The sequence below is a fragment of the Chanodichthys erythropterus genome, chromosome 11 (assembly GCF_024489055.1).
Source record: "Chanodichthys erythropterus isolate Z2021 chromosome 11, ASM2448905v1, whole genome shotgun sequence".
NCBI lineage: Eukaryota > Metazoa > Chordata > Actinopteri > Cypriniformes > Xenocyprididae > Chanodichthys > Chanodichthys erythropterus.
The window spans coordinates 35,965,510-35,986,590 of NC_090231.1; the positions used below are offsets into that span (position 1 = coordinate 35,965,510).

At 37.5% G+C, this 21,081-nt stretch overlaps 1 protein-coding gene across 1 annotated transcript in view; it reads right to left on the reverse strand.

The window, feature by feature from the left end:
- Positions 1-21,081, reverse strand: part of tub (TUB bipartite transcription factor) — a 145,233-nt gene that overhangs the window by 22,957 nt on the left and 101,195 nt on the right. The window contains exons 5-6 of the mRNA XM_067400882.1: positions 8,898-9,060; positions 5,259-5,393 (exon numbers count right to left, since the gene is read on the reverse strand). Coding sequence (XP_067256983.1) covers positions 5,259-5,393; positions 8,898-9,060 — 298 coding nt within the window. The remainder of the gene's footprint in view (positions 1-5,258; positions 5,394-8,897; positions 9,061-21,081) is intronic.

Genomic DNA, 21,081 nt, shown 5'->3' on the forward strand with positions numbered 1-21,081 from the left:
ACACTGGATTTACAGATTGTTTGAAACTGAAAGATGGAGCGGTCACAGCAATAATGATCCTGGTTATGAGTCGGAACAGCAAGTGGTGAGTAAACCATGCATGCCTGGGAGGAGGGACCAGGGATGTGATTTCTTGTGACAAAGCTGGCCGCAGTGGAAACCCAGATGGAGCTGAGGAGACATGGAACCAGGGTGAGCTGATGGAGCTGATGGCTCTTGGGACTGAGGCAGAGGTGGGGACTTGGAAGACCGTGGTGGAGCCGGAACAAAGTCAGAGCTGGAGGGAAGACCCTCCCGGTGGAGGGCCAGGAATCCCATGGTGGAAACAGGATGATGCCTGACCAAGGTGAAGATGGAGGGATGAGGGAGCCCGGTGGAACCAGTGACTATGGTGGTGACTAGGGAGCATGGTGCCAAGCTCAGTGGCTGGAGGCAGAGACAGAGGATCCTCACATCAAGATGGAGCTGGGGACTGGAAGGCCCAAGGCAGATCCACACCACTATATAAAACCAACTGAGGATGAGTCGAGAGAATGACAGAAACCAACAGTTTTTGGGCTCAGGTTCCGGGTTGGGATAAGGCTTAGATTGGTCTTCTGCTTCATTGTCCGTGGCATACTCTGGCTCCAAGGCTGTGGTGGGCACAGGTATCCACCCTGTCCAGCGGGGTACAGGCTGACTCTGGACTCTCGGACCATCCACTGAAAGGCATGCCTTAGACCGGGTAGCGAGTATGGCACATTCGTCCCAGATGTGGTCTTCTGGTGGAAGGTCTCCCTGCTCCAAGCAGAAAAAATGCCGCAAAAAAAAAATTCTTTATTTGGTTCTGTGTGTACTGCTACTACTTTTGTGCACTACTGTCATCATTACGACAGCAATCATCTTATATTACACTAGAATAGTACACTTTACAATTAATGGTTCTCAATGTATTGATGAGCAGGAATTGTACTTTGCAAGTAAAGCTTTCACTGTAATAATCTTTTGATATGTGCAGCACAATCAAGTAAAAATCTTTGTGTGGCATAAATGATCAATTTATTAGGCAGTCTATTAGTGAAAGTGCATTTCTTCCTGTTTTCTTCAAAACAAAAAGTTGCATTGTAAATTATGTAAATGAGCTCTGGCCCGGAACGTTAAGTGTAATGTGAGTGCAGGCCAGTAGGAGAGTAGGGATGGGGGTCAATCAAGGTAGGGCATGGTACAAGGCAACTGTGCCTAGTGCGAGTATGCCCTAAAATACACACAGGAACTAATGAGTTAATTAACTGGATGACAGGTGACCATAATCACCTAGATCATAAATCACACTAGGAAACTACGTCACACAAGGCAAACAAGAACAAAAAGACGAGACTAAATCAGAGCATACGTTACATTTGTAAAATTATTTCTTTATTGTCACTTTTGCTCAATTAGCTTCCTTGCTAATTAAAAGTACTTTTTAAAAAAAAATGTACCGCAAACTTATAAATAAGACTTTTGAAAACAGCAAATCAGCATAGTATTTATTGTAATTTATGAAGGATCATGTGATGCTGAAGACTGGAGTAATGCTGTGTTCATTGTCACCTCGTTTTTACCGAGATCTTGAAATGACAGCACGTGACGTTATATTCTGAGCTGTTCTAATCTACAGCGGTCAGGTGGTACAGCGGCCACGTGGTACATGTGGGAGCTTTCAGAAAACTTCCAGCTTACAAGCTGTAATTACGAGCTCTACAGGGACGTGAATGCTTTTTACAAGCTAGAATCTCGTAACTACAGGAATTACGAGGCCGCGTGAACGCACCTTAATAATGATTGCTGAAAATTTAGCTATGACACAACAAGAATAAACTACACTTTAATAAAGGAATACATTTAAAATTGTAATAGCACTTTAAATTATTACTGTTTTTACTTTATTTTGTCAAATACATGCAGCCTTGGTGAGCATAAAAGACTTATTTCAAACAAATCTTCATTATTCCAAACTTTTGAAAAGTAGTATATGCAATATAAAACCTTCTCAGTGAATATGTGCTGACGCTTTTAAGTGCTCTTCAAGAATTTGCCATCATCTATTTATAGATGCTCTTATGCCAGTCTGGGTTTTGTATTTCATCCAATTAGCCACCATCAAGGGAAGAACATGTTGTCCTATGTCAAGCAGAGAAACATGCAACTGTCCAAATTACAGCTCCCATTCATCCATCCATCCATCCATGCATCCAACCAGGCCAAATCAAGTCATTATAGCTACAGAGACCCTTCATCACCCCTTCAGGGATTCGTCTACTGAACAATGTCAGAGAATTAGCTCTGACTAGATGGCCAAGCGACATTAGTGCTTGTGATTACACAATAATCAGTAATGCATTTAGACTATGATTGTCATTGAGGTTAAAGTGACCTGTGATGGGGGTGAGTAATCATCAGAGAAAGAGAGAGAAAATATTGATCAATGAATCAAGAATAGTCTTCATATAAAATATATATATTAAAAAAAAAAAAGATTAGTCTTCATGACATGAACAAGACATTTGTATCAGCTTATTCTTTCAAAATTTTGGGTCCAATAAAAGCATGTTTGATTTGATATCATCATTTGTGAGTCACAGATCTGTGAGTCACCGAACATATGTAATGTCGCATATAAACCACCATGACCTGTGTCGAGGTTTGCTACATAAGTGCGGGGGAGATAATGATGGTTTAGCTGTCGCAGTCTCAGAAGACTACTAGCAGAATCATAATAAAAGAGCAAAATGTGAAGAAATGGCTGTGTTCAGACAAGAAGTAAAATGTTTGTTTAATGTTTGTTGGCTTTTTGCAATAGTATTTAGGCTTCAAAATTCAGAGAAGTTGTGTTTATTTGTGAAGATTATCTTGATGGACAAAACGTGTAAGAATACTAAACTTTTGTTTGTTTTTTCCACAGAGCTTATTCTCTGCAATAATCCAAAATCCAATAGACAAATGCTCTTGGCTTTTTGTCAAGGGAACCAGGGTGATGCTAACTTCCAGATCGACCTACAAAAGTGTTATTCATGCAGCACTCTATTAAACTCAGCTTTACTCATTTATTGTATAGTAGGCTAGTTTTTAGCCATGTCAGCTGCTGAACTAAAAGTCACACCTTCAGCAAATGAAAAAAAAAAAAAAAAAAATTGCCGCCAAGAAAAAATCCAAATGCTCCCTTATGTGAGTCATCATGGTGCTGTGGTTGAGCTAAAAGCATCACTACTGCTGCTGCTTGATGGATTGTGCCCATGTGTCTAATATCCAGTGCATTATAGAGAGACGGCATTTGTCTGTTTCGTGAATATTTGTGTCTTGTATTGATGAAGGCTGCAGTAGGTCATCTCAGAGCTGCTCTTGGCAGGCAGACAGCAGCTGCTCCTACAGTATAAACAGTATTAGAGGGGATTTTGTTATTCCTTGAGAAAGGATTGGCAGTAGAGCAGCAATTTGGTCTCTCTCCAGGAGCGGGCTCATTAACGATGTGTGCCATGCTGTCATTGATGGAGAAAGTGGTGAAAATCCTCAACACGCTCACAAGGAGATGGACTTAGATGAGGGGAAATAAAAAAATAACAGTATGGAGAACATAAAGGCATAAGAAGATTGTATATAGCTGTGTGTAGTTTAAGCAAACACACCACATGAGAGATGGCAAATTACAGTATCTGCAGTTTGACTGGAATGATGTGCTTTTTATAGGTTTACTTTTATCCAATTAGAAAGCAAATTAACTCTGTTCCATCCTTTCTTGGCTTTCTTTCTTCTGTGGAACAGAAGAACAACATAGTTTGAAAGTCAATGGGGTCCAATGTCATCTATACAAAATACAGACAAAAAACAATAAATAAAGAAATAATTTCAATATACAGTATATCCTATGTGTTTCACAGAAGGAAGAGTCATACAGGTTTGGAACAACATGAGAGAAAACAATGACAGAATTTCATTTTTGGGTAAAATATCCCTTTGTTTAAAATGCCAATGTCATAAGTGTAACAATTCAGCAGGAGAGTTCAAAACAATAGCTAACTCCAAAGGGCAAGATACACAACCTTTATGTGCATGGCAACAAGGTAGTATTGAAACTGATGTGAAAACCATAAAAAAAGAAAAGTAAATGAATACATTAATAATGTTTAAAAGTTTGGGGTCAATAAGATTTTTTTTAATGTTTTTAAAAGACATCTCCTATGCTCAGCAAGCCATTTATTTGTTCACAAATACAGTAAAAACTGCAATATTGTGAAATATTACTACAATTTAAAAATAATGTTTTGTGGAATCCATGATACAGTTTTTCAGAATAGTTTGATTAAAAATTAAAAAAAAAAAAAATTGTAACATTATAAACATCTTTACTGTCACTTATGATTAATTTAAAGGTGCTAAAGAGAATGTTTTGTTTTATACATTTTTGCAATATTACTTGAAACTGTCTTTACTAACTGTTAAAAGACTATTTATTAGGTGCACTGAAAGGAATAATATTAATATACATCATCTGTGCACGAGGTAGGGCCTTAAAAACATCAGCCAATCGTTTACGCGATCATTGCGTAAACGATTGGCTCTCCGGCATGTCAATCACTGCCGTGACGTTCCTTGTGAGAGACGTGCGCGGATTGGCCCTCTGGCTTGTCAATCACTGCCGTGACGTTCCTTGTGAGACACGAGCGCGGCTGCGCGCTCCAGTAACTTTCCACACTCCACAGGCGCCGCATGCAATGTTTTTGTCAGGAGACAGGAGTAACAACTGCAGATTATGAGTTACCTGCGGTGAGTCCGACATAATGAATCCACTAACACGACACAGCGAATGCCGGTGGTAAACACTCCTGTTCCAATACTCCTGCACGAGTTTTGGGAGGGGTTCCCTCTAAATGAGCTGTGAAGGAGGGGGTTGTTCTTACGTATACGCTCATTTCAAAAACTCAGTAACAGTCTTTGGTTTCTCAGTCGACGAAAAGATCCTCTTTATCACCTTTAATGCCTCTTTGCTGAATAAAAGTATTTCTATAAAAAATCTAGTGCCCCAAGACTTGTGAATATTCATAAGGAGCAAACAATGCTGTCATGACGCATGTGATCATCCTCAATCAATTTTTTCTCTCTAGTGCAGGTAATGCTGATCATGACACAGACTGAATCACTGGATGACACAAATGTCCTTCACACACTCAGACACAAGCACACACACAAACAGATTTTCGTGCACATGCTGAGCCTGACGGTTAACAGGCTGCTCAGCTGACCTTTGTGCTTGCCCTTTTTCTCCTTCTTGGCGCTGCCAGTCTGAGGAGTGGAGGTAGGCGGCTTGGATTTTTTAGCCGAGCGAGGGGCCTGAACCTCTGCTACGGCTTTAACTTCTTCCTGTTCCGCTTCTTGTACTAAACGAGGAGGTGCAGGAGGAGCCAGCAGGAGCAGAGAAGATAGTGTGAGAGAATACAAAAAAAAAAAAAAAGGAAAATAAAGAAAAGGGTTAAAATGAATGAGGAGAGGAAAGAGAGTTAGTAAAGACACAAAGCAAAAACAAAGCTTACGTTTTCAGCGTACACACAGGAGACGGCTGCAAGCACAAAAAACAAAACATCCCACTGCTCTCGTACACCCCTGGATGCAATTTTAATTGAAGAGGATTCAGCAGCTGTCAGTGCAACTGTGAAATCAAAGCTTTGAGGCAAAATTCATTCCTTCTCACAGCCTGCTCCTTTTAACTGTCCGTCGAGGCTGTGAACTGCTGCGCTTTCTTAAAGCAACAGATCTGTGAGGGTTCCTCTGAGTCTATGCACTCTGACAATACTCAGAAAAGTGTATATCACTGTCAGTTTGAAGCTTGTCGATAGATGGAGTACATCACTAACACTGAAAGGCTTAAAAGACAAGCCTGTCAGATTGAGTGAGAGAAAGGTGATCAATGGTTTAGTTATGGAAAGAAACAACAGAGACATTGACTTGCTATTTTTAAAAGAGATAGTGACTCAGAAAGAAACAATGAAGTTATTTTTTGTAACTCATGCTTTGAGAGACTGAAGGCATCAGTTCACAGGTGAGTAAAGCTCTTCACTTATCAAGCATTACGTGTCAGCATCAAATTATGTAAAGACAAAAATATGCAGCTTTGACCCACCCAAGTCCCCAGTATTAAAAATGGCTCTGGTGCTGCTTTGCTTCTGTGCAACAAAACCCTCAAATGTTTTTCCTGTCATTTCAGAATATACAATTTATAGGGCTTAATCATTATCAAAGCTTAACGAGTCAAATCACATCATGCAAAGAAATATTAATGTTGAGGGCAGCATTTTTATACAAGATTATAAAGTGTGAAAAAGTTGATTAATTAATACTAAATGATTATTATATCATTACATTATAAATTATTAGATTGTGTTTGCATTTTCCATGCAATAAGTGTCATCCACACAAATTACCAAACATAATAATTACACTAAGGCCTTATTTAGCTTTCTTGGAACTGATTACGACTAAGCTATGCAATTCAAATTGCGATTAAAACATTTGAATCACAAATTAGGGAAATATTATGCACAACACAATAAACTACAGTTTTACAATTCACTGAAGCTCAAGCTGGATGAGAGCCAAAGGTGCTCTCTTTTTGATGAGACAACACAACACTGAGGGGGACACAGTAAATTATTCATAATGCTGTAAACCACTAGTATCAACAGACAATCCTCTCTTTCATAACACAACACAAGCCTGTGAGGATTATTATAGTCCCAGAGTACAGGTGATCAGTATCAAATTAATGATGATTTACTGGAATGTCTAGGATTCAATACAAGTTAAACTCTACCGACAGCATCTGTGGCATCATCTCAACTGAAAACAGTTTTGACAAGTCCCTCAGCTTGTAGTAAATAGAAAAAAAAAGGGAAAGGGAAAAACTCGGTCCAACTTTATATTAGGTGGCCTTAACTACTATGTACTTACATTTAAATTATTCATTTGATACAATGCACTTATTGTGTACATACATGTTTTAACATTGTACTTTTATTTTAAAAATGGCAGCATGTAATTACATCTGTAATTAATTTCTGTAATTACATTTATAACTACACTGTTGACCCATCCCTTACACCTTGACCCACACTTAAACCTACACTCTAAAAAATGCTGGGTTAAAAACAACCCAAGTTGGGTTGAAAATGGACAAACCCAGCGATTGGGTTGTTTTAACCCAGTGGTTGGGTTAAATGTTTGCCCAACCTGCTGGGTAGTTTTATTTAAACCAACTATTATTTAAAAATTGCTATATGGCTAGCTTAAAATTAACCCAAAATAGGGTTCCCAAAATTGGGAAATTAAAAACCAGATGCAATTAGAGGCAACAATTATAGACAAAAGGTGAATGTTTATTAATAAGCTTTAATATTTTATTAATATAAATTTAATAGTTTATTAATATAAATTTATTAATAAGCAATTTAATAAATGTTTATTGTTTAATAATTATTCATTGAACATTAATAAATGTTCATTTCCAACATACTTTGGGTTCATTTTAATTAAGCAATACAGTAATTTTTAAACAATAGTTGAGTTAAATAAAACTACCCAGCAGGTTGGGCAAACATTTAACCCTACCGCTGGGTTAAAACAACCCAATTGCTGGGTTTGTCCATTTTCAACCCAACTTGGGTTGTTTTTAACCCAGTATTTTTTAGAGTGTACCCATACCACCAAACTCTAACCTTACCCGTATCCCATCTCAATAGCAGCAAAAGTGTTTTGCAATACAATATGAATACAATAAGTACATTGTACTTATTTTTTGATGCAAGTACATAGTAGTTGAGGCCACTTAATATAAAGTGGGACCAAAAACACCAACTGGGTCTTCATTATACAGATGTTATAGGAGTAGCCACATGCAGTAACGTGACCCCAAACTTCTGACACGGTCACTGGCATATCAAAACAAGCATTTAAAGACTGCTGACAGTGTAAACAGCAGTGTTGTAATTGTGAACTAAAATTAAAACTTTTAAAAGTCTTCAGTAATTGAAAAAAGCTGAAATAAAATCAGATATAAACATTAGATGAAAAACCAAAACTTGTAAAAAAAAAAATAAATAAAAAAAAAAAATATGTGCATGAAAATTCAGAAAGTTGCCTTGGCAACTAATTGAAATAATAATAAAAGTTGAAGTAGTCAAACTGAAACGCAAAAAAAAAGGCAAAAGCACATAATAAAATGATTTCAATTAAAGAGCTGAAAATATAAAAATAAATTATAATTCAAAACATTAATAACACTGGTGCACAAGGATGTAAACAAACAAGATATGTAAGATGTTGTTAAAGATAGTTAGAGAGAGAAAACTTGGTAATGTAGCTCTATAACACATAAAAGTTCATTCTCTTCAAAATAGGCTATTTCATTGTGTATAGCTTAGCCATAATGCCAAACGACAATGATACACTAACAGCTAAGAATAATGTTTGCTCACAAGTTGAACAAAACAAAGAAAAAGCTTCTCATAGCTCAAAGGAAAGACCCCTGACACTAGCAAATGTTTTAATATAGATGATTGAGGGTTGCAGTGACATTGTAGGAAGGGTTTATCTAACACTGAGCAGTCTGGGACAGAGATCAATAGAGTAACTCAAGCCAGTACCGCTGTCAGTGCGAAGAATGGCAGCATTGTTTGCCGAACAATCAGCAAACAAGCATTTCCATTTTCAATCACTGGCCTTTGTGGGACTCTCTGTTTGAGCAGCTTGGGTCGATATTGGCAAGTCAGTGTAATAACAGATTGGAACATCGTCTGCCCTCGAGAGTGAACGTGACCCTCAGAGTCTCTGTGGCACTATGGTTATTTGAATTTTTTTTGGGGGGGGGTTTGCTACATGGCAGTGTGTACCGTGGTAGATGGTGCTGCTGTTTCCGCTGAGGTAGCTCTCCACGAGGGGAGCCTGTTCCTCCGACTGCCGGGTCCTACGCACTCGAGACCGCCCGTCCAGATTAGACTGCACCATCAGGGGCTCCTGACGTTTCTTTTTCTGCTTCTGTTCCAGTAAAGCTCGCTACAAACACACATTAACAGACACACACACACATTCTTTAGTATTCAGACAGTGTACAGGCCAGACAATACAGTATAGTAAGTCAAAACAGTTATGAGTTTTTAGTTACTTGTGCTATATGATAGTCTATGCAATACATAATCAAAGAACAAAAAAAATTCAAAAACTGCAATGGAATAACATATTTATCGCTTCACTTCAAAAAGATGCACAGTGTGAAGTGAAAACCAATCAATGATTACATGTAAGTTCATTTTGTATTTCTTTAAGCATAAATATATATGGAAGACATATTGAAATGAAATGTAAATAACTGGCACAAAATATATTTATATTTATTGTATGTAGCCTAATTTGCACGCATCAGGGAGCTCGCCTTTTACTTTCACTTTCTAATTCGCAATTGCACATACTCTGTGCCGAGTGTGGCACATCCTGATATTGCTGAGTTAGATGTGCTCCTGGGTCAACATATTTTGTAGATCCTGGAACAACATTCCAGTCTAAAAATATATAGTCTTAACCCTATTCCTACCCCTAAACCTAACCCTACCCATAAGTTATCCAAAAAATCAGAGGGAAACGATAGATGAATGTAGAAGCACCAATTCATGATTTTAAGCCTAAAATTGACTTAAAATCTGTAAACTGGTCCCTCAAATCTGATTGATTTGAATGTTGTTCCAGGATCAACAAAAATGTTGACCCAGGAACATGTTGAACTCAGCAAAATCAGATTACGCCTGAGGCTGCATTCTACAAGATAAGACATTAATCAGATAATGCAATGAATTCTGTTGTGCAACGAATTCTCCGCCATGGTATTATCAGTGATTCACGTGATCAGTGAATTGTGATTCCTGTAGCACTGTGTGTGACTCTGCAGCTCGTGTTGGATGAGCAGAGCAGAAGTTTGCAATAGTTTACAATTGAAGTGACTGTTATCCAACTGAATTAAATGGATGTATTTCTATAAAAAAGCAAAACGACAGTTTGGGCACAGTAATTCGATGGGCATAGTAATGTAAATGTAGCTGTGGTGTATTCTATGCTAATTTCACCCTCACGCTCCATCATGGTGATATCGAGAGACAGCTTTCACCTTTCAGAAATCTCGTCACACCTCACTATCGTGAGATCTCATGGCATGTGTTTCTTGTGTTTTGTTAATGTATTTGTTAATTTATTTGCAAAAATAGAGCTGGAGATGAGGACAGGATGCACTTTATGTTTTAACCTCAGGGATGCATTTTTCTGTTGTAATCCTTCTATATAAATAATGCAAATCTTTCAATATCAAAAACCCAACAATTTTGCAGAAGGAGACTGCGGATCTGAAAACCAAAATAAAATTTAAAAAATCAATAAGTTAAAGAAATCTTAATAACAATTGTAGTACTTACCATTCATGTAATAAATGTATCCTCATCTAAGTCTTAATATTCTGCAGCATCAATATGAATATACTGTACATAATATACAAAATTATGACGGAAAGTAAAAATAAAGTAACGCCGATTAGAAATAGAAATATTAAAATTATTAAAATTTCAATTAAAATGAAAACTGAAAAAAAAAAAATAATAATATTATATATATATATATATATATATATATATATATATATATATATATATATATATATATATATATATATATATATATATATATATTTATTTATTTGATTATATATATATATATATATATATATATATATATATATATATATATATATACACACACACACACACACACACACATATACACAGTGGGTACGGAAAGTATTCAGTAGAAGTATTTAGTAGAAGCACCCTTTTGATCCATTACAGCCATTTTGATCCAATACAGCCATGAGTCTTTTTGGGAAAGATGCAACAAGTTTTTTACACCTGGATTTGGGGATCCTCTGCCATTCCTCCTTGCAGATCCTCTCCAGTTCTGTCAGGTTGGATGGAAAACGTTGGTGGACAGCCATTTTTAGGTCTCTCCAGAGATGCTCAATTGGGTTTAAGTCAGGACTCTGGCTGGGCCATTCAAGAACAGTCACAGAGTTGTTGTGAAGCCACTCCTTCCTTATTTTAGCTGTGTGCTTAGGGCCATTGGAGAGTTGGAAAGTAAACCTTCGGCCCAGTCTGAGGTCCTGAGCACTCTGGAGAAGGTTTTCATCCAGGATATCCCTGTACTTGGCCGCATTCATCTTTCCCTTGATTGCAACCAGTCGTCCTGTCCCTGCAGCTGAAAAACACCCCCACAGCATGATGCTGCCACCACCATGCTTCACTGTTGGGACTGTATTGGACAGCTGATGAGCAGTACCTGGTTTTCTCCACACATACCGCTTAGAATTAAGGCCAAAAAGTTCTATCTTTGTCTTATCAGACCAGAGAATCTTATTTCTCACCATCTTGGAGTCCTTCAGGTGTTTTTTAGCAAACTCCATGCAGGCTTTCATGTGTCTTGCACTGAGGAGAGGCTTCCGTCGGGCCACTCCGCCATAAAGCCCCGACTGGTGGAGGGATGCAGTGATGGTTGACTTTCTACAACTTTCTCCCATCTCCCGACTGCATCTCTGGAGCTCAGCCACAGTGATCTTTGGGTTCTTCTTTACCTCTCTCACCAAGGCTCTTCTCCAACGATAGTTGAGTTTGGCCGGACGGCCAGCTCTAGGAAGGGTTCTGGTCGTCCCAAACATCTTCCATTTATTATGGATTATGGAGGCCACTGTGCTCTTAGGAACCTTAAGTGCAGCAGAATTTTTTTGTAACCTTGGCCAGATCTGTGCCTTGCCACAATTCTATCTCTGAGCTCTTCAGGCAGTTCCTTTGACCTCATGATTCTCATTTGCTCTGACATGCACTGTGAGCTGTAAGGTCTTATATAGACAGGTGTGTGGCTTTCCTAATCAAATCCAATCAGTATAATCAAACACAGCTGGACTCAAATGAAGGTGTAGAACCATCTCAAGGATGATCAGAAGAAATGGACAGCACCTGAGTTAAATATATGAGTGTCACAGCAAAGGGTCTGAATACTTAGGACCATGTGATATTTCAGTTTTTCTTTTTTAATAAATCTGCAAAAATGTCAACAATTCTGTGTTTTTCTGTCAATATGGGGTGCTGTGTGTACATTAATGAGGAAAGAAAATTAACTTAAATGATTTTAGCCAATGGCTGCAATATAACAAAGAGTTAAAAATTTAAGGGGGGTCTGAATACTTTCCGTACCCACTGTGTGTGTGTATTATATATATATATATATATATAGGGCCAAGCCAACTAAATAGGTTGTAAATAGCTTTCTCAGCCACTCATCTGAAGCTCCGTGACTCATGACAGAGCACTGAAGAGATTTTATAATTTTCCCTTGAGAAGTCTCTGATGAGGTCTAACTGACCTCAAGACAAATTATATTTGCTCTAATAAATACATTTGGAAAATTAACTTAAATGATTTTAGCAAATGGCTGCAATATAAGAAAGAGTTAAACATTTAAGGGGGTCTGAATACTTTCCGTACCCCCACTGTGTATGTATATATATATATATATATATATATATATATATATATATATATATATATATATATATATATATATATATATATATATATAGGGCCAAGACAACTAAATAGGTTGTAAATAGATTTCTCAGCCACTCATCTGAAGCTCCGTGACTCATGATAGAGCACTGAAGAGATTTCCATTTTATAATTTTCCCTTGAGAAGTCTCTGATGAGGTCTAACTGACCTCAAGACAAATCATATTGGCTCTAATAAATAAATTTGGTTCTTCGCAAAGTAAAAATGTGACATGTAACACAACACATCTTCAAATCTGGAAACTTTTGAGTTGTGACAACAATGGAATGGAGCCACACAAAGAACAACCTGGAGCGCAGGGATGTGTTGCTTCTTCATAAAACTTTTAAACTCCTAAACATAAAACCAGCCACTACAACACGCCTTCCCTTCACAGACAACTGCATGTTCAACCCAGCATGGGTTTCCCCACACAACATTCTTCACTTTTGTAGCAACCTAATGTTATGTTATGTAAAGCTATAGCCAACAGTTCTGGGGAGATCCCAGCGCTGGAGTCTATTAAACATTAAAGGAATCCGTGAGCAAATAATGGGCTTGAGACCCGGTCTGTCCAGTCAAGCAGAAAAAACACCCTCCCCTCTGCTAGTACTGTAGTTGCTGTGGAAATGGAAAATCCTTAAATGAGAAAGGCATCTATTATCACAGATAATGCACACAGAAACATGCCATTAGCTGCTATAAAAATCCAGAAATAAAAAAGCCTTTTCTTACTTTTCATTAGAGCTGGGCTGACATTTTGATGAACCAATATCGATACTTAAATTCCAACATCAATCTTTGAGTCTGTGCTGTTTTCTGTTGATGTGTGAACAAAGCATTATAATTCACTAAACATTAGTTGTAGAATACCTCCTGTCCAATATTCGCAATAAGCTTTGTACTTCGGTCGTTTTGTTCAGCTTTCACATTGTCAATTTTTTTCACAAAATGTGAACAATTAATGTGGTTTTAGCACTCTTTAATGGTGGGACAGATCGCTTAAGCCGCGCCCCAGTTCAAGCGGCAGCATGGAGTGCCAGTGAATGATCAGAAGGTATTTTAAAAGAAATGGTACAACTAACTGCATGTATCATGTCTCATGTAATCACTCAATCAGTGTTCCAACTACAGAAAGATCGGTCAATAAAACAGCTTGTAAACAATGTCACATAATGCTAGATTTACTTTAGGAAAGCCATTCAATGTCTAGAGCTCATTATCCAACTCAAAAAATAACTCTAGAGAGGTGCATTTTGATAAATATATTTATATCATGAGAACTCTCAGAAGATTTTAACATGATAATGGATATTACAATTTTAATGTATTTGGTCTTGGTGAAATAGATTTGCTATGCTGCTGCTGTTGATTATTGCTGAAATTGTAGATTATTGCTGCTGCTGCTGATGATTATTGCTACTGCTGCTGCAGGGCAAGTACAGGAACTTTGCTACTGCCAATACATACGCTGATACGCTGCTGTGCGTATGCAAGACATACTGCTGCTACACAAATAGCATATATAAAATTACCCATCACCCAGCAGATCTATACAGGTGGAGCTGGAGAAGGTGTAACTCTGAAAACGTGCTGCAAACTGCTATAATGAATGTTAAACCGCTATTTAAATGTTGTGAGCAGCAAACTCATTGGCTGCAAATGTAACATGAACCAATCAGCTTGTGCTAAGTAGTTAACGCTGAGAATTTCCGTTCAGCTTCCGTTAAGGACCCATCAGCCTGCACCATCTAGAGTTTCATGACAGAACTAGGCATGCACTTTATCATATATTAAAGGGATAGTTCACCCAAAAATGAAAATTTGATGTTTATCTGCTTACCCCCAGGGCATCCAAGATGTAGGTGACTTTTTTTCTTCAGTCGAACGCAAATTATGATTTTTAACTCCAACCGCTGCCGTCTGTCAGTCAAATAATAGCAGTGATTGGGAACTTGAACAATAAGAGTCGAAAAAACTTCCATAGACAAATCCAAATTAAACCCTGTGGCTCATGACGGCACATTGATGTCCTAAGACACGAAACGATCGGTTTGTGCGAGAAACCGAACATTATTTATATAATTTTTACCTCTAATACACCACTATGTCCAACTTCGTTCAGCTTCCTGTTAGTGAGGTCAAAAAACGCGTTGTGATGACGGAAGTGATGTCTCGCCCATATACTTCAATGAGCGCGAGACATCACTTCCGTTGTCAGAGCGTGATCAGACCTCACTAACCGGAAGCTGAACGCAGTTGGACATAGTGGTGTATTAGAGGTAAAAAATTATATAAATAATGTTTGGTTTCTCGCACAAACCGATCGTTTTGTGTCTTAGGACATCAATGTGCCGTCACGAGCCGCAGGGTTTAATTTGGATTTGTCTATGGAAGTTTTTTCGACTCTTATTGTTCAAGTTGCCAATCACTGCTATTATTTGACTGACAGACGGCAGCGGTTGCAGTTAAAAATCATAATTTGCGTTCGACTGAAGAAAAAAAGTCATCTACATCTTGGATGCCCTGGGGGTAAGCAGATAAACATAAAATTTTCATTTTTGGGTGAACTATCCCTTTAATTATATTTTTACTGTTAGTCTTATTTATTGTATCTATGTTTTAATAAATCTATCATGAAAATAAGTAAGCCACCTTTTAAATGTTGTACATTTTGAAATGTAGAAACATAATTATATCATTGAAAAGTTAAAATAAAAATTAAATGTTTGTATACCACTTGGTTCTTTTTTGAATGTTGATCATTATTATATAGAATAATAAATAGAATTCAAATTTGGACTTAATTTTTATATTATAGTAATACACAGCATTATTTTCCTTAAGACATTGACATACACTTGCACTGTATCTGATATATATCCAAACAAATCAATATCGAATACAATAAAAATGAAATCAGAATTAAATTTATTTTTGTAAAATCTGTGTATTTTTGTAAATACCCAGTCCTACTTCATAGGGATCATAGAGATTGCATTAAAACAAAAAAGGTTAAATCCTTTCATTTGACACACCTTGTGATTTGTTAAGCTCTAAAATTTGTCATTTTCACATAGAGACACAATGAATTCATGTGTTTTTAATAATGCTTCATGTCTCTACAAGATTGCATTTCCCTCAGTGGTTTCTATACAAAGCTTGTTCTATTGGCGGTACCTTGTAGCTTGGGGAAACATGCCTTTGTGCTGCACGCACAGATCTCAATATTGATATTCTAATAAAAAGTTGTTCATCTGCACACACATTGCCTAAACACATTCACCGTCTGTGTTCTCCTCTGTTGTCAGACCTGATGCGCTGCCAAATAAGCCATAACATTTTCAGTATCATTGAAACAGACTGCTCAGAATATGTGCTCACACAGCACCTTAAAATTGATTAAAATGCAGTGGTCAAAGACTCCTGAGGCCATAGAGAGCACAAAGAGGCTGGCTAAGGTGATGCTCAACAGTTTCAAGCTTGGCTCCTTCAAGGTTATTATGCAAAGCAGACAGGCAATAAACATGGTAATTTGGTCTCATGGTCTTTTGAAGAGAGTGGGAGGTTCATTAAAGAGCAGCCGAGCGCTGAGGGCTAAACCTATTGGCTTGAGTCGAAATTTGGAGCAAATTATGCTTGTCTCCCTATCTAGCTGCAGGAACCACTGGTGTTTATAGCACAACAGCAGACAAACAGATGCAAAGCACCCTCGAGGATATATCCTTCTAACTCTCTTACTGCAGAGGCACAGAACATGGATGCTTGCGTTCCTAATATTCGCAGCTCATTAAAATCCTATCTACCATCTACAGCCCACCTTTAGATATTTTGGACAGCTGAAGAGAGAATTTTGAAAGAATTCTGCCATCAAGGACATCAAGAAAAAGCCATCAAGGTTGAGGCAGATGCTCTTTCTGTCTCCTCTAACAGCCTAAATCTGTCCCAGCTCTGTTCTGATACTTTCTATACGTTCTGATTCTTTCTATATCTGTCTGAAATTTGAGAGTAAACAGCTAAATCTGTATGAATAACCCTGATACCCTGATTTCAATACTGCTAGTTACAATTTTTTCACTGTCACAAGTATTTTGAGATGCATTTCTAATTATGCTGAATTATGAACTACACCTCATGATAAGTTATAATATTCAATTTTTGTGAAATAGCTAGAAACTGACTGTATTAAAAATGGCCTTGAAGGATGTCCGTATTTATTTTAATGTATACACTACCATTTAAAATTTTGAGGAGAGTAACATTTAGCTAAGAACTTTATTAAAAAGTGACAGTAAAATTTTTACACTGTGAAAAAATATTTTAAAATCAAATGCTGTTTTTTTTTTTTGTTTTTTTTGTTTTTTTTGGACAACAACAACAATTTTTAACATTGATAATAATAATACATTTTTTGAGCATCAAATTGGCATATTAGAATGATTTCTGAAGGATCATGTGGCACTGAATACAGGAGTAATGAAAATTCAGCTTTACCATCACAGGAATTAATTGCATGTTAAAATATATTAAAAACAAAACAGCTATTTTAAATTGTAATAACATTTCACAATATTATCATTTTACTGTATTATCAAATAAATGCAACTTTTGGTGAGCATAAGGGACTTTTAAAGCCTTTAAAAAACCTTATCAACCCAAAACTTTTTAACAAGAAAGTGTATGTGATGAGAAGAAAAACTTTTGAAATTCAGAAGATCGGTAGTACCCAGTTAATGTAAATTTACGCATGTAAATATGGTTCCCTGAGAAGGGGAATGAAACGCTGCATCTGAAGACACTTTGGGGAATGTCTCCAGCATGACGATGTCTGAAGTACGTGTATCAAACGTGGCAATGACATTGACATATGACAGCCCGTTATGTCACTCTAGTGTAACCGTAAGTACATAAGGGCTCCTAGTGTACACGTCATCAGCATTTTTGTCTGAAGGAGATGTGACCAGGTATGCCAGAAGCATGGAAGTGAGACACAGAGTCTTGTTCCCCTTCTCAGGGAACCATGATTACATGCGTAACCTGAGATGTTCCCTTTCAAATAAGAACTCGCACTGCATCCAAAAGACATTTTGAGGAATAAGTACCCACTATGCCATGCTGAGCGAATAACTGCACTCGGCACACAGGCCTTCGTCAGGGCTAAAAGGTTACAGGTGTGTGTAGAGCTTCCTTTAAGTGCAAACAAAGACAAAATTCAAACTTACAATGAGCCAATGAAAAGATTGCATGTAATAACATCCACCAATCACAAAACTTAAATAAATGATCATGCATCAACCAATGGTTTCCTTGCATTGAACACTACTTACTGTTACTAAATAACACCAATCACATATATAGTTTTGGTGAACACATGCAATATATACCCCTATTACGGTAATCAAACATTTGACAGAAGCCATTGACTTCCATAGTAGATAAAAATTTTTTTTAAAAAATACTATGGAAGTCAGTGGCTACCTTTAAATGTCTGGTTACCAACATTCTGTTTGCCCACATGCTTGGCTTTAGAAACGTCCTTCAAATCCTTCTTAGCTCTCCTCATGTCCTGCCTCTTTTGTATCTTGCTCCTCACATCAGGAGGAGGAGTCTGAGTGCTGAGACACTGCCTCTATGCCTGTCTGTGGTTTGTAGACCCAAACGGCCCAGGGTCCCCTGAGCTTTGCAATGGATGTGCCTGAAAAGCTCAGAGGACGAGAGTGACCCATTAACCCTTGCACACACAAGTTTAAAATATTCTGGCTGACCCCCCAGGGTGAGTTTTTCAAGGCGTTATTTAGAACGTATCACTTTATGGTTTCCATGGTGATGTGTCATTGCTTATCACATAACACAACGCAGTGCTGTATGACTGATGATCTGCTTTTATTTCATTTTTCCTTTTTTATTCAAAATATTCACAAATTTGTTAACCTATAGCATGAAATATCTGATATTCCGTCAAATATGTGGAAGTGGATGTGTTTTGCTATTTAAGCACCTTTATAATGATCACGTTAATTGCTATAGTCGCAATGGGCGCCGTCATGTTAGTTTGCGCCGCACAGATAATCTGTGATCTGCACGGATCTGTTGGATGTGAATTCATCTACTTCTCCCGAAATACATGAAAGTAAGTGAGTCGGTGAACTGGGGAAGAATAGAGTAAACTTAACACAATGTGTATCTAATAAAACGTGTCATCTAATTATAATGGATTGTTATTGCCGCTTCCATAGACATCATTGTGTATTTTAATAACTCTAAATGTATTGTTTTGTTGGTACTCAAGAGTATTTAAATGTCTGAAACCTAAAATAAGCATTATGCTGTTGAAAACACTGCATATTTGTGATATTAAAAAATGCTGCGCACGTCCGTCTCTGGTTTAGAGTCAGCCAAAGTGCGCAAGCACATTTGAATTTGGCAGTTGATCACGTGATGCGCTGAACATTCTAATCCCACCGGTGAGATCGTATGCTCCAGGGACCATTCAAGACTGATCACACCGGTGAGATCGTATGCTCCAGGGACCATTCAAGACCCGTCAAAGGGTTAAGAAGAAAATGTTTCTCTTTCTCCCTGATGTCGGGCAGATTAATCCACAGATGCCTCTACGTGGCCACCATTGCCGCCATTGCACAACTGATGCAACTGAAGCAAGCAAGAAAAATAGCGAAAAATGGCAGATGGAGCAATAATAACTGACATGATCCATGATAACATGATATTTTTAGTGATATTTGTAAATTGTCTTTATATATTTATATTTATATTCGTTAGTATGTTGCTAATGTACTGTTAAATGTGGTTAAAGTTACCATCGTTTCTTACTGTATTCACAGAGACAAGAGCCGTCACTATTTTCATTATTAAGCACTTGCAGTCTGTATACTGCATAAACACAACTTCATTCTTTATAAATCTCTCCAACAGTGTGTAATGTTAGCTTTAGCCACGAAGCACAGCCTCAAACTCATTCAGAATCAAATGTAAACATCCAAATAAATACTATACTCACATGATCCGATGCATGCATGCAGTAAAGATCTTGTAAAGATCCATTTGAGGGTTATATTAGCTGTGTGAACTTTGTAAATGCACTGTATTATCGTTGAGAGCCCGGGGGGCAGGGAGCGCATGATTTAAAGGGGCTGCAGCCTGAATCGGAGCATAGTTAATGGTGCCCCAAAATAGGTAGTTAAAAAAAATCTATGGAGTATTTTGAGCTGAAACTTCACAGACACATTCAGGGGACTCCTTAGACTTATATTACATCTTGTAAAAACTGGTTCTAGGGCACCTTTAAATCTTTGAAGCTTTTCTCTAAATGATTTGGGAAAGGTTTCAAAGCATCAAGAGTGTTGAAAACAGTGCCATATTGTGGCAGGTAAAATTTACAGCACCCATAAACTTGAATACGCAATTCCGTTGTTTTATCCATTAAGCACAAACAAAAGCTTGACGATGCTAAATATGTTTATTTTTCAGTAATATAATATAGTGTATTCTAGTTGCCCTTTTGTGCTCTCGGTCGCACCAAAGTGAAGTCACAGGCTGTCACAGGCCAATGTCACTGAAGAGGAAGACACTGAAGCTAAATACGATAACAGAAGCAGTTTAAAAATAATTAAAATATTTAATAAAAAAATGTATAGTATTGTTGCAGCATTTGTCTTGTTGCTAGGTCGACTCCTTTCTACTTTATGTTGTAATGGACTATTTAGTTTAAGATTTAAGTTAATATACAATAAAGTCATTAAAATACTTTCAGCTTGAAGGAAAATTATGCCTTATTTCACATTTTGTCTGAAAATAATTTCTAAAGAAATGTGTGGTAATAATAACCTTGTGGCAAAGAATAATTAACAGTTATGATTAAAGCTAGGATATAGGCTATTTTCAGAGAGGCTAGCAATAGCGAGTTAGCTTTGAAAGCTCCAAAACCAAAACCTCCTCTGAAACACATGAACGCATATAGCAGGGAGCAAACAAAAGCGTCACGAGAGACAGCATTAAAATACCTTATGTCTCAAAGCACATTACAGTAATAATGAACATAACCAAAGTCCCTTTAAGACAAGTCATTTCACTTGGCGGCCATCTTTGAAACGCCTCTCGGGCATCCTGGGCATCATGCAATCTCTTTGAATAGGGAAACATCAAATTCTCCAAAACTGTTCGCCAACCTTACGATTAAATTTCATATATGAAATCACCAATGAAATCTAACAACAACCGGCTCATAAATTTAGTTTCTAAATGCTCGAATCATGACAAAAAACTGTATTTTTCAGGCTGGATCAAGCTAATGCGCATGCGCAGACCTAATTGCGTGTCTCTTCGGAGGCGCGCGTCTTACTGTTTCTATAGAAACCGGTGATTCTAACGGCCGCTGAAGTGATGCGATGACTTTACCAGTCGGCGATTGGCTCTTATTTAGAA